Consider the following 17,074-nt stretch of genomic DNA (forward strand, 5'->3'; position numbering starts at 1 on the left):
TTTGACTCTACACAATCCAAGTCCTTAGCAGCATTCAACAGGGGTAAATAGAGTCTTTCACCCCTCAACCCCCTCAACTGGTTCCCTAAATGACTGCAAGCTTCTTGGCTTTGTTGACATGGATTTAACAGGATTGGGACCTTCTAATTCAGCCCAATTTAATAAATGTCAATGATCCCTTCCCATCTACCTCTGCTATCCATGGACCCCACCTGTGAGCCCATTATGAAAGGCTCATGAATTGTAATATCACGAAGTAGGAAGGCAAAAAAGTTTGAATGATTCTGCCCAAAGCCAAGCTGTATGAGGCTCTCCCCTGACAACATGCACATCCTAGTTTTGGATAACCTCATTCCCAAATGAGTCTGCTCTTAAGGGTATGGTGCAGGGTCTTTGTGTATCTTAACTGTCATAGCCCCAGTGCCTAGAACAGTGCCTGTGCCTCGTACATAGCAGCATCCCATAAATATCTGTGGGGCAGGTGGATGGACCAATAATAAGTGGGCTTCAAGAATGGCAACTCTGCCTTCATCCCTTGTGGTACTGGTTGCTCTCAGAAGGGAGAACTGTAAAATAGTACAGAAATCTTGGGGGCAAAGAAATCAGTGCCCTCTGAAAGTTGCATTCCAAGCTTCCTGTGCTAGAAAAACATCACTGGATGAGGAAAGCAACTGGATAGAACCCTTTCCTCTTGCATGGGCTGAAGTTAGCCGACTTGACACTTTGAAATCTCTTCTCCGAGACAAGCAATTTTTACACGGCAGAAAGGAAGCTACTTTGTACTGCAGCAGAACACAATATAAAACATACTGGCTTTAGGGACAGTCAGAGCTGACACTGAAGGCCCTCTGCTACTATCTGTGATTCTAGGAAAGACACTCTCTCTGAACATCACATTCCTCATCTGTAAAAACCAGAGTAGCTAGGTAGAGCAGACACTGCTTGATGCCTACCCAAGAGCCTTTTATCCCTTCTTGCCTAGCAAACATGATTTGTCTTTCTAATCCACATGACTCATAGGATAACTTGTAATTAATCTAAGCCACTCATGATGGATGATCTCATTTGCTTTGCCAATGACAGAATAGTGGGAAGATGACCCATTTCTAGCAAATGAGACGTTAGGCCAGATCTGCTGGGGCTTCCAGGGATTCCCTTTCTTTAAAATGAAACATTGGGAAAAATTAGTCCCTCTTCTGCTAGACTTTGTTCTGTCAGCATTTCCTTCCTGGAATTATAGCAGCCATCTTGGGATCCTGAGGTGAACTAGCATGAGGATAAAACAACACAAAGGATAGCAGAGCAAAAAGATTGCAAGAATCTGTTATGTTGATATTATCATTGAGCCAGTGAATTATCCAACCTTGGAGCCATATGAAATCAGGACTTCTTGTCATGTGATAGTTTCCTTATTTAAGCCAATTTACTTGGGTTTTGCTATTGCAATTGAAGGTAACTGATAAACTACTTCACACGAATGCTATGAAGATACAACCAAATTATAATGGATACTGTACAGAACACCTAGCCAAGTACTTCAAAGTACCCAAAGTCCCTATTCCTTTTCCAGTTCACTTCCATTAACAACCCAAAAACCTGGCTAGGAGCTCCCACTGCCTCTTTTACAAGGCAAGTTCCTTGCCTTCAGAAGGTGGGGAAGGTCCCCAGAAAAGTTCCTCAAAATTTCTCTGTCCCAAAAAGACACTGCCAAGAGGACAGTGGTGAAGCTGCTGCAGTCTAGAATAAGAGGACAGTGTGTTCCTGCAGGGTAAGCCACAGTGGCCTAAAAAATTCTTGATACGGTATCCTGGGAAGGTAGTTGTGGTACTTAAATGGAGAGCTTCTAAATGCACCTCACCTCCAGCAAGTCCACTTTTCCAGCTCCTCAACACTGCTGCTTGAAAAGAGTGCTTCTGTCATGCTCTGTGCACTTTCTAAGCCTTCCAGGTCTCCTTAGCTTACAGCCAAAGGAATAAATATCTTGAAAACTAGGAAGAAAAATGGAGAGCTAATTTCCCAATTGGATGCTTCTTTACATTTAAGCAGTACAGACAGTAGTCTGAGGATGGCCCAGGCTCAGAACTTGAAAATATTCTTCTTTTTGCACTATAACCCTTTCCTTTAGCCACCAAACCCTAACTGTCATGTGATTCTGGGGTCTATTAAGCCAAGTGATACCCAACAAATACACAGCCTCATTCTACCCTAAAGGCACCTGACAGACAAGAATGTGCTACAGTATATGGTGCCAACTGACAGGGCAGAGGGAAGGCTGCTCAACCAGTCCTGAAAAGGGATATCCAGGGGTGCTAGGACAAGCCTTAAATCAAACCTTGAGCTCTAGGACCAGATAAATCAGGCCTTGGGCTCCCACCGTATTTTTCTCTTGAGTAGCAACCAACAGCCAAATGCTGAAATCTTTTTAACATCATTCATTTATGGCAATGAAATTTATAACCAAAATGTGGTATAATGATTATCTTCCCATTCGCTCTGCTAAACACTTTCTGCTTCATTAACGGTCAAAAATTTGTCTTGTTTCAACTGGGAAAAATCTCCTCCATGTTCCAGTTTGCTCTTCAAGTCCAACCAACCTCACTACTCCTTGCTGGTGAAAAGGAGCATGGGTCTGGCTGGCTTGCTTCCAAGCAAATCTGGCAGGGTAGCCACAGGTTAGCAATTTGAACACTTGGCCTCCAGAGAAATGCTAGGCCCACTTTTGTACATACTAACTGCCACTGAAATTTCTCACTGGGCCCTGTGCCAGAATCATTCTCTGTGCCATCTTCCCCCAATACACAGAAATAACAATAATCTAGGAGTACCAGGGAGGCATGCTGAACTTACATGCTTGACAACTGCACCAACAGTTTAAGGCACAAAATCATAGAACCTTGAAGCTGGGGTGAGAGTAAGAAAAGGTGATGATAATCTGGTTGTTTCTGCTTACCTGAAGATTCAGGAATACTGAGCCCATCCTGTAGACTCAGTATCACTTCTTAATTCTCCCCTCTGTACTCAAGAACCACAGATTTCTAGCTCATTTCTACTCACAAATATTGACCGCCCCCGCCGATACACCCTATGGCCCTGAGATGATGAAAATGAATAGAATGTAGCTTCTGCTCCTAGAAATTCACAGGCTCTGGGGAAAACAAGTCATGAGAGTAAATAGAGCAAGTTGCTAAGTGCTACTGAGTGCACTGGAACACCACCTATGACACTAGTTAGGAACAAAATTAGGTTTGTTTATTTTATTCTTTTACAAGCATCTCCTGAGGATAGGAGGAAGCTGGAGGTGGAAATGGTGCTGGTGGTTGTGGTGAACAACCTGGAAGTCCCAGTCTTAGCCTCGTTTAAGTTAGGTTTTCCAATGCTCATTTTCAAAAAATACTGGAGAATGACCATATACTTACGAGATCCCAGACAAGATGGGGTGGAAGACAGCAAACTAAGTAGAAAAAAATAACCCTCCCCCTTCACTGCAGTTTTCATGTTGTTAATCTTGTCTTTCCTAAATCCTATTCCACTCTCTTGACTATTCTCCCACCTCATTAAAGCAGTCAAAAACATACAAGGTATCTACGTGTGATCTGTCATCTTAGGTTCTACTTCCTCTCCTCATCTCGTTTCCTACATTCGTACGCTAGGTTTCTCTTGCTCTACTCTTTCTCTAAGCCATCTTGTTCATTCCTATGGTTTTAACTACCATCTATATGATTATGAATTCCATATCTATAACTACAGTTTTGCAGTCTTCCCTGAGCACCAAAACATAAATGTTTACTGGAAACCTTAACCTTGTTACCCCATGGGAACCTCAAAACTCAGTCTAAACAAGGCTAATTGTCTTTCTTCACAAAATGTACCACCTTCCTTCTATAGTCTCCCTTTCCCCCCAGTCTTGGCTAGAGGAATGTCCCAATATACTCACTTGCTCAAGAAGAGTGAACATTATTAGCCTCTACTCTCTTCCTGCTCCATCATCCATGGAGTCCTATTAATTCTATCTCCCCAAGTGTCTCTCCAATTTGTGCTTTCCTTTCTATCTTCACTGATACAGCCCTAGAGCCTTGTTCCAGTCCTCATAATCTCTCTAAATGGTACCAGAGAACCATCTGGCTACTGATGTCCACCACCAAACTTTTTAAACTCCTTAAAGAGAGAAACACTGTTTTCCTCATTTTTGAATTGTGCCTGCTTACTCCCCTCATAATACTTCTAGACACAGTGCTTTGCATGTTTGTTGAATGAAGAATAAATGGAGGCCCTGTGAAGTGATTACATACAATCTGCAGTTTCAACACTCCGGAATTTGTTTTACCCACTTTACTCCTTTAGAAAGTGATGGTTCTGCTCTTCTAACAATCTGTTATTCTAACGTAAAATCTATCAGAGATTATAATTAATCCCAACAGTTTGCTTTGCTAAGAAAAAAAAAAGAGAGAGAGACCGCACTTTAGAAATAGAAGCCACTGTTGTCTTTATAAAACACAGAATTGTGCTGCTGCTGTTGCTTGCTTCAGAAGAAACTGTACATTACAGCTGCTGGGATAATTTTACAATGGACTGGACAAGGTACAGCTCAAAGCAGGACACAAACACAAGTCTCAAAGGGAAACAAATGCAAACAAGTACACAGCTGTGGGGCTCCAGGGACATTTCCCCACCCATGCTGGACTTGAGAGGGATAAAAAGTTTAGAAACTAAAGTGAAACCCAGAGTAGACACACATGCCCACCAGATGGCTGCTAAGTGCAACATCACACACCAATCAGGTTGGACTGTGTGCACAGGAAAGTCATCTCATTTTTCCTTATTGCTACTACACCAGGGGGGTCAGTGCATTTGACATATTGTCTTTACTTGCACAATCCTTGGAGGGTTTCCTATTTTCCTTTTTAAAGAAGGAAATCTGCCTTCCCCACCTTATTGTTTTTTTGCTTTGTTTTCTTTTGTTTTGAGCCCATAACCTCCACTACCTTTCTTGGGCTCCCAAACAGCAGCCAGAGGTTCTAAGTCAGTAGGAGTAGAGTAAGGGGAGAGCACCAACCTAGCCTCTCTCCCTGTCCAGGGAGAAGGCAAGTCCTAATAAATGGGCGAAAAGAGAAAACCAGAGAATCCCTTCTCCCCAGTCTGCTTAGAAGGCCAAAGAGGAAAGAGTGCCCTGCATAACCCTGCCATGATCAGACTTTAAGAAGGAAGGCATCCCAGCTACCATCCTGGATTGGCCTACGCCCAGCAAATATAAATAAAAATAACTTCCCCCAATGTAATTTCCAAAACTGCATTTTAGTTAGAGATGTCTCTCTACCCTGAAGGGGAAGGAACTTTCATCCTTCTTTGTTACACATGACGCCAGGTCTAAAACACTGTCCCACCAGCCTTGCAGATACCCTATGGGCCAGCTAAGAAGTCACAGTGTCCCCCTGGCTGCCCATCTTGCTGGCCTCATTTACAGAATTCTGGACAAGAAAACTATCCAAGAACATCATTGCTGAGCCAAAGAGGAGGCTGCAGTGGAGCTACTGAGTAGGTGGGAGCTTCTTAGGGAGGTTTCACACTGTTAGGTACCTTCTTCAGCATTAATCTAAGCCTAAGTTTCCCACAACAACAGCCTTAGGCTTATCCCCAGCGGCCAGCAGTAGCACCTCAGCCCCAGTGAGTTAGGCTGGACTGGAAAAGTGATCAATGAGCAGCGCTCTCCTTTCCCAGATTTTAGCCAAATTCTCTCCATTCTCTTCTCATTCCTCTCTTCTTCCCCCATGTCTATCCCCTAACCCTTCAACGCTGGATAACCAAGTAGGTCAACCCTAGGACATCCTCAGAAAAGGGAGGTCCCAGGTAGAGAGAAATGAAACCAGATCTAGAAAAAGCAATGAGAGAAACCAACTCCAAAGAGTGGACAGGTGTGGAAGTTGCCAGAAGCCCTCCTGATTTCATGCCAGTTGGGCAGGCCTTCTGCTATGCCCTCACGTAAGTTTGGGGGCAGTCCAGCCCAGTGAGGACATCACTGGGCTTGGGAAGAAGATTCTTGGTCTTCTGCAGCCGAGGAGCTAAGCCTGACCTTGTCAGCGAACAGTGCGATCATTTTAGCCATGCAGAGAATTCATCATCACAAAGGCAGACAGGCAGGGAGGCCAGCAAGCAAGCTGAGTGAACAGAAAATAAAATAAAAGGAGGCCAGGGAAAGAGAGAAGAAGAAAAGGAAGGTAAAAGAGTGGAACAAAGGGAGCAGGAGACTTCTCTAAGAGGATGAGGCTGGGGTCTCCCCAGAGCTTCTTCAGAGCCTAAGTAAGAAGCACCACTTGAACGAAATCAAAGAAAGCCAAAGCTTGTTGCCAACACCACTTCTCAATCTGCATGCACCACCTTTCAAACAAGAGTAATCCTCAAGGTCAAGGGTGTTTTTCAAGTTTCAAAGATAAAACGAAATAGAGAAAATCACAGCAAGATGTCATATTCTTGCCACTGCCCAAGCTGTTTCTTTTGCTTTTATTTCTTAAATGGCATGTACAATGCCAAAGGGCTAAAAAATGCATGTCAAGCCTCAGCTCAAAACCCAACTGGACAGAGTGAGGCAAAGAGACAAAAAGGAGAGAACACAAACTTGCTGCTAAGAGTAGGTGGCTGCCACCAGCTCTCAATGGACATTTGCAAAATGCTGGTGAATGACTGGACCCTCCAGGAATACTGCCCTGATCCCAGCCCCAAAACATACCCGAGAAGAGAACACTCAGAGCCCACTGTCCCAAGAGAACTCCCCTCCCCAAAGGGTGACTGAACACAAAATAGACAGTATATGAAGGCGATGGACAGGGCAGATGGAGTGTTGGCATCACTCTCTTTAGGCACTTGTGTAAGGAATGTAGGCTCTCCAGTGAGCTGCCTCCTCCCAGAGCCCTCCATTCTGTTCTTCAGCTGGGCTGTGCCCATGGGGCACCCCACACTGTAGCCAGCAGGAAAGAAGTAAAGGAAGAGTTACTCAACAGCCCTGATGCCTTCTCCATAATCAATGTTTGTGCTACGTTTTGTGAAGTTGCTGAACAAAGTAGCCAACCAGAACAGAACCTGGGATAGACTGTTTTGCATAGCAAATCTGGGTCTGTACAAAGGCTGCTGGGGAGGGGAAATGGTAGCTCTAACTTCATACGCCCATATTCAGACCAGCCTTCCTCTGGCTGGCCTCCAAGCCTGAGCTAGGTCTAAAGTGTCGTGGCTTCATCACCAGATTGGGGCAAGCCCAAGCCCAGGCTCCTCAAAAAGAGGAATTTCCACACTGAAGCTGCAACTCCTCATCCCAAGCAGTGGGACAGGAAAAAATGAACAGTCAAGAAATGAGGAAGCCTTGCTTCAAGGCCAACAGGCCCCAAGCTAGAACCCCCTACTTTTCCAGTTCTGCAACACAGCCAAACCCCATCTCTACCCAGGAAGACAGGAAAAAATTTTTTAAAAAGCCCATGCCACCCACTCACATGCCCTAGTGGGAAATCAGGAAAAATTCATTTGTGTAAACAGAAGCAAAAGGGAGCAGCAAAATTCCCCAGCCTATCCACAGGACACACTGAAATCTGGGATAAGCCAAAGTGTCAGAGGACACTCCAGAGGAAGGGAAGATGCACTTGCAGAAAAGAGTGCAGGGCAGTGCAGAAGGGGTGCCTGCAGCAAGAGAAAGATATTATCTGCACAGAGGAGGGTGGAGACTGAGCCCCACCTTGGGGAGATAACCACTCCCTACAGAGCCAGGCCAAAGAACAAGTCAGGTACATAGTTCCTTCTGACGGCTCAATGTTTCTGGGATGTAAACTCATTGGGCATGGGAGGGATTTCCAGATTTTGGCAATAGACTCAAGTTATGGTATAAAAATAACATTTAGTTTTTGCTTTTTTTTTTTTTTCTTATTTTAGACCTAAGGATCGTTTGTTAAAAGACACCCCAGTTAAAAAATATTGAAACATAAACAGACTTGATCGTCAGGGAAAAAAAAGAAGCCAAGAGTGAGAAATGCTATGAAAGTAACTCCAGACCCAGGCAGGTGGGGAGGAAGCAGGGACAGGAAGAAAGGAGACGTAAGTGGAAAGGCCAGAGGCCAGTCACCTCAGCAGCTCCGAGAGACTTGTCATGTCTGAAAGTGCAAATGTCAATGGATTTTAACCATCTTGAGGTGGCGATCTTTTTAAAAGCTCAATGAATATGGAAGTCAACTCCTTCAAATGCAAAGTAGCTGGCGCTCTGGCTGGAGGCTTGTTGGGTTAGGGGTATTTCATCCCCACCTACCTCCTCTCCCACCCCCACCCCGCCCCCACCCCCCCAAAAATAGGTACAAAAGGTTGCAGTTCTGCAGCATTACCGTTACAGGGAAGGCACTGGTTACCCACCAGCAGGCGGAAGGAAGACAGGGTCGTGTCACTTCAGAGCTAAGTGCCATAGTGCCTTAAGTCTTACTAGGGGCTGGATGTCTGTCAGGGAGAAGGTGTAAGGTGGGGTAGAAAAGGTGGAAAAAGAGGAATAAGGGAAAGAGGAGTGGCAGCTGGGGGAGGGGCAACCAAATCATTAGCATTAAAAATCTTCCTACAAGCTGGATTCTCAACCCATTAAAACATCTAGTATCCTAAAATATTGATCTGCATCTGGTTTCGTTTTTCTTCTTAAACAAATCTAGACCTTTTCTGATTAAGGCTCCTAAAAAATCCTTCCCTCCTCCCACCCACTTTTCAAGCCCCTCACTTTCCCATCTAAAGTATCAAACCCAAACCTACCAGCTTTTGTCTGCAGGGCTGCAGGGCCGACCTTACCAAGCTGTCAGGCATGAGTCTTTAGCACTGTGAGTCACATGCGACATCTGTGTGTATGGTGGGCACCGGGGCTGCCTCTCTTGGTCCAGTGGAGTCAGGGCCAGATGTGACAAGATGGGGTGAGGGGTGGAGGGCATGAGGTGAATATCAGAGATTTCTGGCTGGTGGTCTGGCTTACTGGCCCTGTTCCCCACCCTTTCGCCCCCTCTGTAGAGGAAACAAGGCCTTCTGCATTCCTCCCTGCCCCACCTCCCTCCTCCCTGCTTCCTCTGGATTTGGGCGGCACAGCTCTTGGGGCTTGGAAAGCTTTCTTCTATCCAGTGAGGTAACAGCGTTCTGCCTTCAAGCGAAGTACATGGTGCGCAGAGTATCCTGGTGAACCTGCACGGCTTTGGCCAGGGCCTGGGGGTCCCGCCCATTGCTCTGCCCCGATATGTGGCTCCCCTCTCCACTGAAAAGGAAAAATGAAAGAAGTCCTTCCTGGTGAACTGAGCTGCTAATTCCTTCCCCCACCCCTAGGATGCCAATTCCCATAACAATTTAAGAGAAAACCCCAACCCAGATTTGGGCTGACGAGCCCAAGGACATCAAATCGGACAATACTCATTTCCTACTACCCAAGGAAAATTGAGAGGGTCTGGTACCAGAGGCTGAAGCAAAAAGGAAGCCAGCCTGATCCCAGGCCTCACCTGTCATGCTCCTTGTCCACTAGGTGGTATCGTGCCCGGAAAGCCACCAAGCGGGCATAGTAGGCAGGTGCTGGAATTGAGACGGAGCGTGTGCATCGTACGTAAGTGTGGCACAGCTGGTACGTCAAGATCTGGAGCTCATCCGCTGTGAAACGGTTGTCATCCCAAAGGACATAGTAATGGGATGGTCGGCTGGTGCCCTGGGAAGATAGGAAGGTGAGGGGCCCCAGGTTGGGCAGAGGGGATGGTTGACGATAAGGAACAGGCTCACTATTAAGAGTATGGCTGGGTTGGAAGACCCACCTATGAAAAGGCAGACACAAAGCCACCTATGTCATAAAGCACTCATCTTATGGGCAACCTGCCTAAGACGTTCAAAGTGCACTCATGTTCAAGTGCACGAAGGGCTTATTAAGAGAACAATCCTGATTTGAATGCCACTCAGTGAGGAATGATATATTCTAGAGGCAGTGGGAATAATCAACTAATCTTTGACCCATTGGAAATCCCAGGACATAGCCCAGCTACCTGGATGCCTGCGTGGCTGCACAGATAGAAGTCAAACTCAAATGGGTGGGTGATGTTGGTGTCCACAGTGGTCCCAGCTGGGATGTTACCACTCTTCCCAATCTGTATAGAGACAAAGACAACCGAGATCCCAAGACCTGCATGACCCTAACTAGGGCCCCGACTCAATTCTAATCTGATTCCATCAGAATCCCAAGAGTAAAGTAGAAGCTGCTATTCCCAGAGGGTACTGGGAATTGAAATAATAGGCTTCTAAAGTCATACAGACCTGTGTTTAAGTGCTGCTTTCACCATTTATTAGCTGTGTGATCTTAGCAAGTCATTTAACCTTTCTGAGGCTAAACTGGAGATAATAACAGTACCTACCTCACAGGGCTGCTGTGAGGAAGACGCCTTGTACAGTGTCTGGCACATAGGAGAAGTTCAATAAATGGAAGTTCCCTTTCCCTTCTCTGGGAGCTGGTCTATATATGGGGTCTATAGGCCAGGGAGCTAGGAGGAGGGAGATGAAGTATAAGGGAAGGAGGGGAGAAGGGGGAAACAAAGGGAAGGAAGCAGCAGAGGAAGGACCACAAGAGCTAAGGGGAAGAAAGGGACCAGGGAAGATGGACAGGCCAAGGACTAAATCCCCAGATTTTATTTCAAGGGCTTCTTCCATATTAAGAGAAGGGAGACAAGATAAGGGTATGGGTGGCTTCCTCAATCCCTCACTCACTCGCTCATTCTTGTCAGCACAAAAAAGGCGGGTGTGATGGCGTTTCTGCACCACAATATAAGTGATCCCGGGCTGGTAGTCCTTTTCCAGTTTGATGCAGGCATCACGAATGGCCAGCAGCTCATAGTGGAGGATCTAGGCACAGGGTGAGGAGGGAGACAAAGAGACATACAGCTCCTCTTGAGTTCACGCAGCTTTCTGAACTAAGGGGTTGCCACTTGTAATACGGCTTTTTGTTCAGCCTCTCTTTATAAGCTGATACCCAACCATTAGAGATGATAAGCCCTTCCTACCAAAATCAGCCTTATACAGGCATACCTCGGAGATATTGTGGGTTCAGTTCCAGATCACTACAATAAAGTAAGTCACATGATTTTTTTGGTTTCCCAGTGCATATAAAAGTTATGCTTACACTATGCTATAGTCTATTAAGTGTGCAGTAGCAGTATGTCTAAAAAAAAAAAGTATATACCTTAATTAAAAAATACTTTATGGCTAAAAATTGCTAACTATCACCTGAGCCAGTGAGTCGTAGTAGTAACATCAAAGATCACTGATCACAGATCACCATAACAAATATAATAATAAAAAAAAAGTTTGAAATACTGCAAGAATTATCAAAATGTGATACAGAGCCATGAAGTTTTAGCAAATGCTGTTGGAAAAATGGTGCCGACACACTTGCTGGACGCAGGGTTGCCACAAACCTTCAATTTGTAAAAAATGCAGTATCTGCGAAGCACAATAAAGCAAAGTGCAATAAAACGAGGTATGCCTGTAGACAGTTCACCTGATATGTTCCTATAAAGCTTAGCTGGGAGGCTTAGTATCAGCAGAGAGCACTCACCTGGTTCCTATGTATAATTAGACCTAACATAAAGACACAGAACCAAGGTTCAGAGAGAAATCACAATGCCCAAAGTAAGGCTGAATTTAGGATCAGAAGGAAAATGGAAGTTACCCATGAGCTTTAAGAGCAGACAGGATTGGGACCACCATAGAAGACTAGACACATAGTTCAGAAATGGGTGTAGAGGGACTAGATAAATTCAGTCCTGAAAAAAAGCAGTATTATACAAAAATGGACTAGCTCAAGAAGCCACAGGTGAAAAACCATAGTCAGTAGTTGCCTTGTGGCCTTGGATGTCAGGTATAGGGAGTAAAAACTGTATGGCAGAAGTAAATACAATTTAGAATCAATTAGAACTAGGTTTAAACCCAAGCTTTATCTAATTTTATTACCTTGAGCAAGTTACTTAACCCCTTTAAGTCTCATTTTCTCCATACTGACTAAAGTTACTAATAAGATCAGCTTCACAAAACTGTTGTGAAGACTAAAACAAATAATTAAGTAAAAACACAAAAAACCTAGTAGTGGCTTAATAACCACTGACTGCTTTGCTTAGTAAGCAGTTTGAATTTTAACCCCAGGCTATGTGAGGTCACTAGACATCTCTAAACACAGACATGTTATGATAAATGCATCTGGCATTTTAGGAAACACTGTATGACTTGGAGGAAATTGAGCATAATGGTTAAGAGCATGAACTTCGGAATCTAACCAATTTGTCTGAATCCCAGCTCTACCACTTATTAGCCTGGATGACACTGAAGAAATCATTTAACATTTTCAAGCCTCAGTTTCATCATCTATCAAGTGGAATAATAATTATTTCATAGGGTTATTGTAAGCATTAAATAGAAATACATACAAAGTGCTTAGCTCAGTTTACGGCACATAAGAGGTACCCAATAAATGGTAGTTATATTACTATGTATTAAATGGTAGTCAAGGAGACCAGTTCAGTACACTAATCTAAACAACAGAATATGAAGGCTTAGCAGGGAGAAAGAATAGGAGGAACATCGTGAAGGTCAATAGCAGTGATTCTCAAAGTGTGGTCTCCAGACCAGCAGCATCACCTAAGAACCTGTCAGAGCTACAAATTTTAGGGCCCCATCCTAGACTCACTGAAGCAGAAATTCTAAGGGTAGAGCTCTGCAAACTACTTTAATAAGCTCTCCAAAAGATTTTGATGGATGCTAAAGTTTGAGAACCACTGGTCTAAAGAATCAGTCTTCAACATGGACCAACTAGTAAATAGGCACTGATTACACTTATTACAAGAAGAAAGGTCTATCAGTGATTGTACACGCCATCTCTCAATTGTGATCTCTGCTTCCAAGACTACTCCATTTAGCAAACCTCCCTAAGTAGTAGCACCTCCCAGTGTCAACAGCTCAGAAAAGACAGCAGTACTCTCTGCTACCATCAGGCCCCCTGGCCTCAATGTGAGGTTTTCTTGACCTATTGTGGGCCCTACCTGGGGGAGCTGGCCTTCAGGAACCCCATCTCGGTAGAAGATGATGCGGGTAGGCTTGAAGCGGGTGGACTTGTAGAACTGGATGAGCAGCTCACGTACCATGTAGGATAAGTCTTCAATGATCTCCTGCCGAGGTCGCTGCACCCGCACAGTAGCACAGTAACGGCTGGGGTGGGCATCCATACTGCCTACCACCTGATAACCAAAGAGGCAGGATAAGCTCCCAGAACCTCCACCCTCCCAACACTGTTAGGTTCTGGGTTTGGGGAAAGGCCTCTTAGCAAAACAACTATGCAATTGAATGAGGTTTTTTGGATTCAATAAGCCCTGGTTCAATCTCTGTTCTATCACACGTGTGGAAGTTACTTAATCCACGTGATCTTCTTGTTCCTCCTCTGAAATGGAGATAAGAATACCACCTACTTGCAGTGCTGTTGAAGCACATATAAGTCATCTTGTACAGGGCCTAACACACAGTAGGTACTTGATAAGTTTGATTTCCCTACTTCTTGCAGAGGGGCATGTGAAGGTTTGGCACTACTAGCTCAAAGAGTGACCTCATTCAAAAACAAGTTTATCTTTTTTTTTCAATTCAAGTGCTAATCTACGCTAGGAACCACAGTGAAGAGTGTTCTTGTGGGTGGTGGAATAACATCATTTTCTAAGGGGACAATAGCCAAAGCCTACTAGGATGGATGGCCACAAGGAAATTAAAGATAAGCATAGTATAGAGTTCCCCACATTTACTGAGAGAGGCCCAGTCTGCCTAGAGAAACTTGAGGTTGAAGAAAGAGAAGTGGGAAAGAAGGCCTGGTCCCTTTAGCCAATTCAGAAGCCCCTATGAGACAGGGAGCAAAGATGTCAGGAGAGGGATTGGAGAGCTATCTAATCTACTAGGTGGATCAGGGGTAGGGATGGGGAAGAGTAAAGGACAATCGCAGCAACTAAGTAACTCTCTTAAAAGGGATTTCAGAGAAGAGATATGTTCATATTCCAAAAGTGGGCACAGAGAGAGAGAGAGGGAAACTCGAACACAGAAGAAAAGTGATGGAGACAGGGCCAAGTCTCTGGCCACAGCCTACACTCTCACTGCTCTCTCTCTGAAAAGAAAATGCCATGCAGAGTTAGTTTTATTAAGAAACCAAGGGAGTGGTTAATGGGGATGATCAGCTGAAATAAAAAGATCTTGTGAAGGGTCAAGCACCAGAGCTAAGGGAAGGAAATCATGTGTAGTCTTGGGGGCCCAGAGCTAAGAGAAGAACCTTATGAGGAAGTTGGAAAGTAACACTCACTGCTGTGATAGAAGGTTTTTTCCCATCCCCTGCTGGGGGGTGTGTAACATCTGCTCCCAGGAATATCACTGGTTGTTGAAAGACAGCAGAGCTAAACAAGGAAGAGAAAACAAATGGTGAGGACTTGGGTCTTCTCTTCCTAGCACCATCTAGCACCCACTTTGGTCCTCTCTCCCTTGTGTGTGATTCACTTGGCCTGGACAGGGTCCTATCTTTTCATCAATCACCAGTATGGTACCTTGCTTGACAAGGGCAAGTGGGCAATAGAGTTCATACCGTTGGTGTGGAACTAGGATGTTGTTAATGCCACCAAGTTTGACATTGATCTTCAGGCAAAGGTTGGACAGAGTCTGAGGCGAGGTCTTGACCACATTCTTCACTTGCACACACTGTGTAGCCATTCCCAAGAGTGTATCTCCAACACGCTTCACTTCAGCTATGAGCAGGGAGAGAACTGATTAGTGCATTCAACAAATATTTACTGAATGCCTCCTAGATGCCACGAAGTATATGAGGTGCTAGGGAACACAATGATGACCAGAAACACACAGGGTCCCTACTCTTATAGTGCTTACTATCCAGTGACTAATTTTAAAAATTATGAAAAGTATAACAATGACAAATGCTACAACAGAAAACTCCATGGAGCTGTGAGAGCATATAACGTGGGGGTAATAACCTAGTCAGGAAAGGATTCTTGAGTAAGTAATGAGTGAACTGAAATCTAAAGGTAGAAGAGAACTTAGAAGGGAGAGGGAATATGGGAAGGAGCATTCCAGGCAGAGGGAAGAGCGTGCAAAAATGTACGCTGATAGGAGAAAGCAACATACTTTTGAGAAACTGAAAGGCCAAAGCAACTACAAAGGAGAATAAAAAGGAACCATAGTGTGAGAGGAAGAATGTGGTCATGAGACCAATCTAGGGAAATGAGGGTAGCTTAAGAAGGCAGCTGTCAAGATGGAAAGAAACAGATTCAAGAGACTATATATGTAAGGGAAAATAATTCTTATGGATAACCTCTGAGTTTCTAGATTTTTATAATAGAACAGATAGATCATAAGTTCTTTTTGAGACATTTTGAGTTTGAAGTGTTTTTTGGTCATCCCAGTGAGGATATCCATCACGCAACTGAGTATAGTAGTTGGAAGTTCAGGAGTAGTCTGAAATGGAGATGTAAATTTATGAGCTATTTAGGTACAGGCAGTAATTGAAAACATGATCTTGAGATCACCAAGGAAGAGAACAGAATGAAAGGAGAAGAAGGCTTAGACCTGTATCTCTGAACTCACAATACTTGCAGAACAGGAAGAAGATGAGTCTGCAAAGGACAAAAATTCAGAGAACCAAGAGAAAGATCAAGACAGTATTATATCATGAATGCCAGGGAAGAAAGAGTGTTTCAAGAAGGAGCAAGTGTTCAACTAAGTCAAATGCTGCTAAGAGATTGGTAAAATGAGGACCAGAATTTTGTGATAGTGAGGCAAAAATTAATGTATAGAGGCAAAAACTGTTTTTGGTAATACAAAGTACCAAGGAGGAGATGTAGGATCAATGAACGGTATGATATGTTTTCAATGGGAGAGATTTGAGAATGTTTAAAAAGCTAAAGGGATCATTTCTACTTCTAATAGATAAAGTTAGAGGCAAACCAGTGTCTCTGCACATAACATTCAGAAAAGCCAAATAAAATATAGAAATCATCTTTTTGTAGGCAGTAGAGAAGTGCTAAGACAACAAGAACTGGAAGGGTTAACACTGCAGAGAGGGAGAGAATCTCACAGAGGTGAGCCATCTGCTGCAGCTGCTTTTGCCCTGGGTACATGTGCTGATTCTAGGTGTGGGCAGGAGGCTGAGATTCTAGGCTTTGCACCAAAAGAGGAACCACTGCCAAGGGACAGAGAAAGCAACAGTTTCTGGCGAACACAGGCTAGTTCTAAATGTGAAAGGTTAAAAAAAAACATTTAAAAGAAAACACAGACTAGTATCTTCATGACCTTGGGATTTCCTAAACAGGACTCAGAAAGTACTAGGCGTAAAGGAAAAATATTGACAAATAGGACTACATTAAAATTTTAAATTTCTGTTCAACAAAAGAACCCATTAAGAAAGTAAAAAGGCAAGCCACAGATATGTATAATACATATAAATTTAAATAAAGGAATTATAAAGAACATCTATAAATCAATAAGAGAAAGATAGTGAAGCCAGCAACAAAAGGAAAAGACTTGAGCAGGAACTTCTCAAAAGAGGCTCGTGAAACAGCCAATAGAAATATAAAAAGATACTCAACTTTATCAATCACCGGAGAATTCAAATTAAAAGCAAAATGCAGTATAACTAAACACCCATAAGAATGGCTAAAATGAAAGCGACAATACCAAGTTTGGTAAGGACATCAATAACTACAACTCTCATTTGCTGCTGTTGGAAGTATACATTTGTACACTTAAAATCCCTCCTAGTTACACACCCAATAGAAATGGGCATATATGTTCAAAGGACATGTACAAGAATGTTCAATGAAGCATTATTTATAATAGTAAAAACTGGAACCAACCCAAATATGTCCATTAACAGTAGAATGTATAAATACATGTAAATTGTGTTATTATCATATAATGGAAAAACTGTAGCAAACTACAACTAAACAAACACGGATAAATCTTACAAACATAATGTTGAGTGAAAGAAGCCAGACACAAGAAAAGGTACATGGTATATGACTCCATT

General features: G+C 43.7%; 1 protein-coding gene across 4 annotated transcripts in view; it reads right to left on the reverse strand.

The window, feature by feature from the left end:
- Positions 1–7,861: 7,861 nt before the first annotated feature.
- The window catches only part of LOC115860028 (protein argonaute-1), a 30,766-nt gene continuing 21,553 nt past the window's right edge, over positions 7,862–17,074 (reverse strand). For 3 of the 4 annotated variants that reach the window (XM_030869406.2, XM_030869398.2, XM_030869425.2), the window contains 7 exons: positions 14,621–14,780; positions 14,345–14,435; positions 13,053–13,247; positions 10,729–10,863; positions 10,014–10,115; positions 9,486–9,685; positions 7,862–9,247 (listed from right to left, as the gene is read on the reverse strand). In XM_030869406.2, coding sequence (XP_030725266.1) covers positions 9,139–9,247; positions 9,486–9,685; positions 10,014–10,115; positions 10,729–10,863; positions 13,053–13,247; positions 14,345–14,435; positions 14,621–14,780 — 992 coding nt within the window. In that variant the 3' untranslated portion in view covers positions 7,862–9,138. Of the gene's footprint in view, positions 9,248–9,485; positions 9,686–10,013; positions 10,116–10,145; positions 10,506–10,728; positions 10,864–13,052; positions 13,248–14,344; positions 14,436–14,620; positions 14,781–17,074 lie in introns of those variants that run through there. The other variant, XM_060307902.1, reaches the window with a different exon arrangement.

Source organism: Globicephala melas, chromosome 1 (assembly GCF_963455315.2).
Source record: "Globicephala melas chromosome 1, mGloMel1.2, whole genome shotgun sequence".
NCBI lineage: Eukaryota > Metazoa > Chordata > Mammalia > Artiodactyla > Delphinidae > Globicephala > Globicephala melas.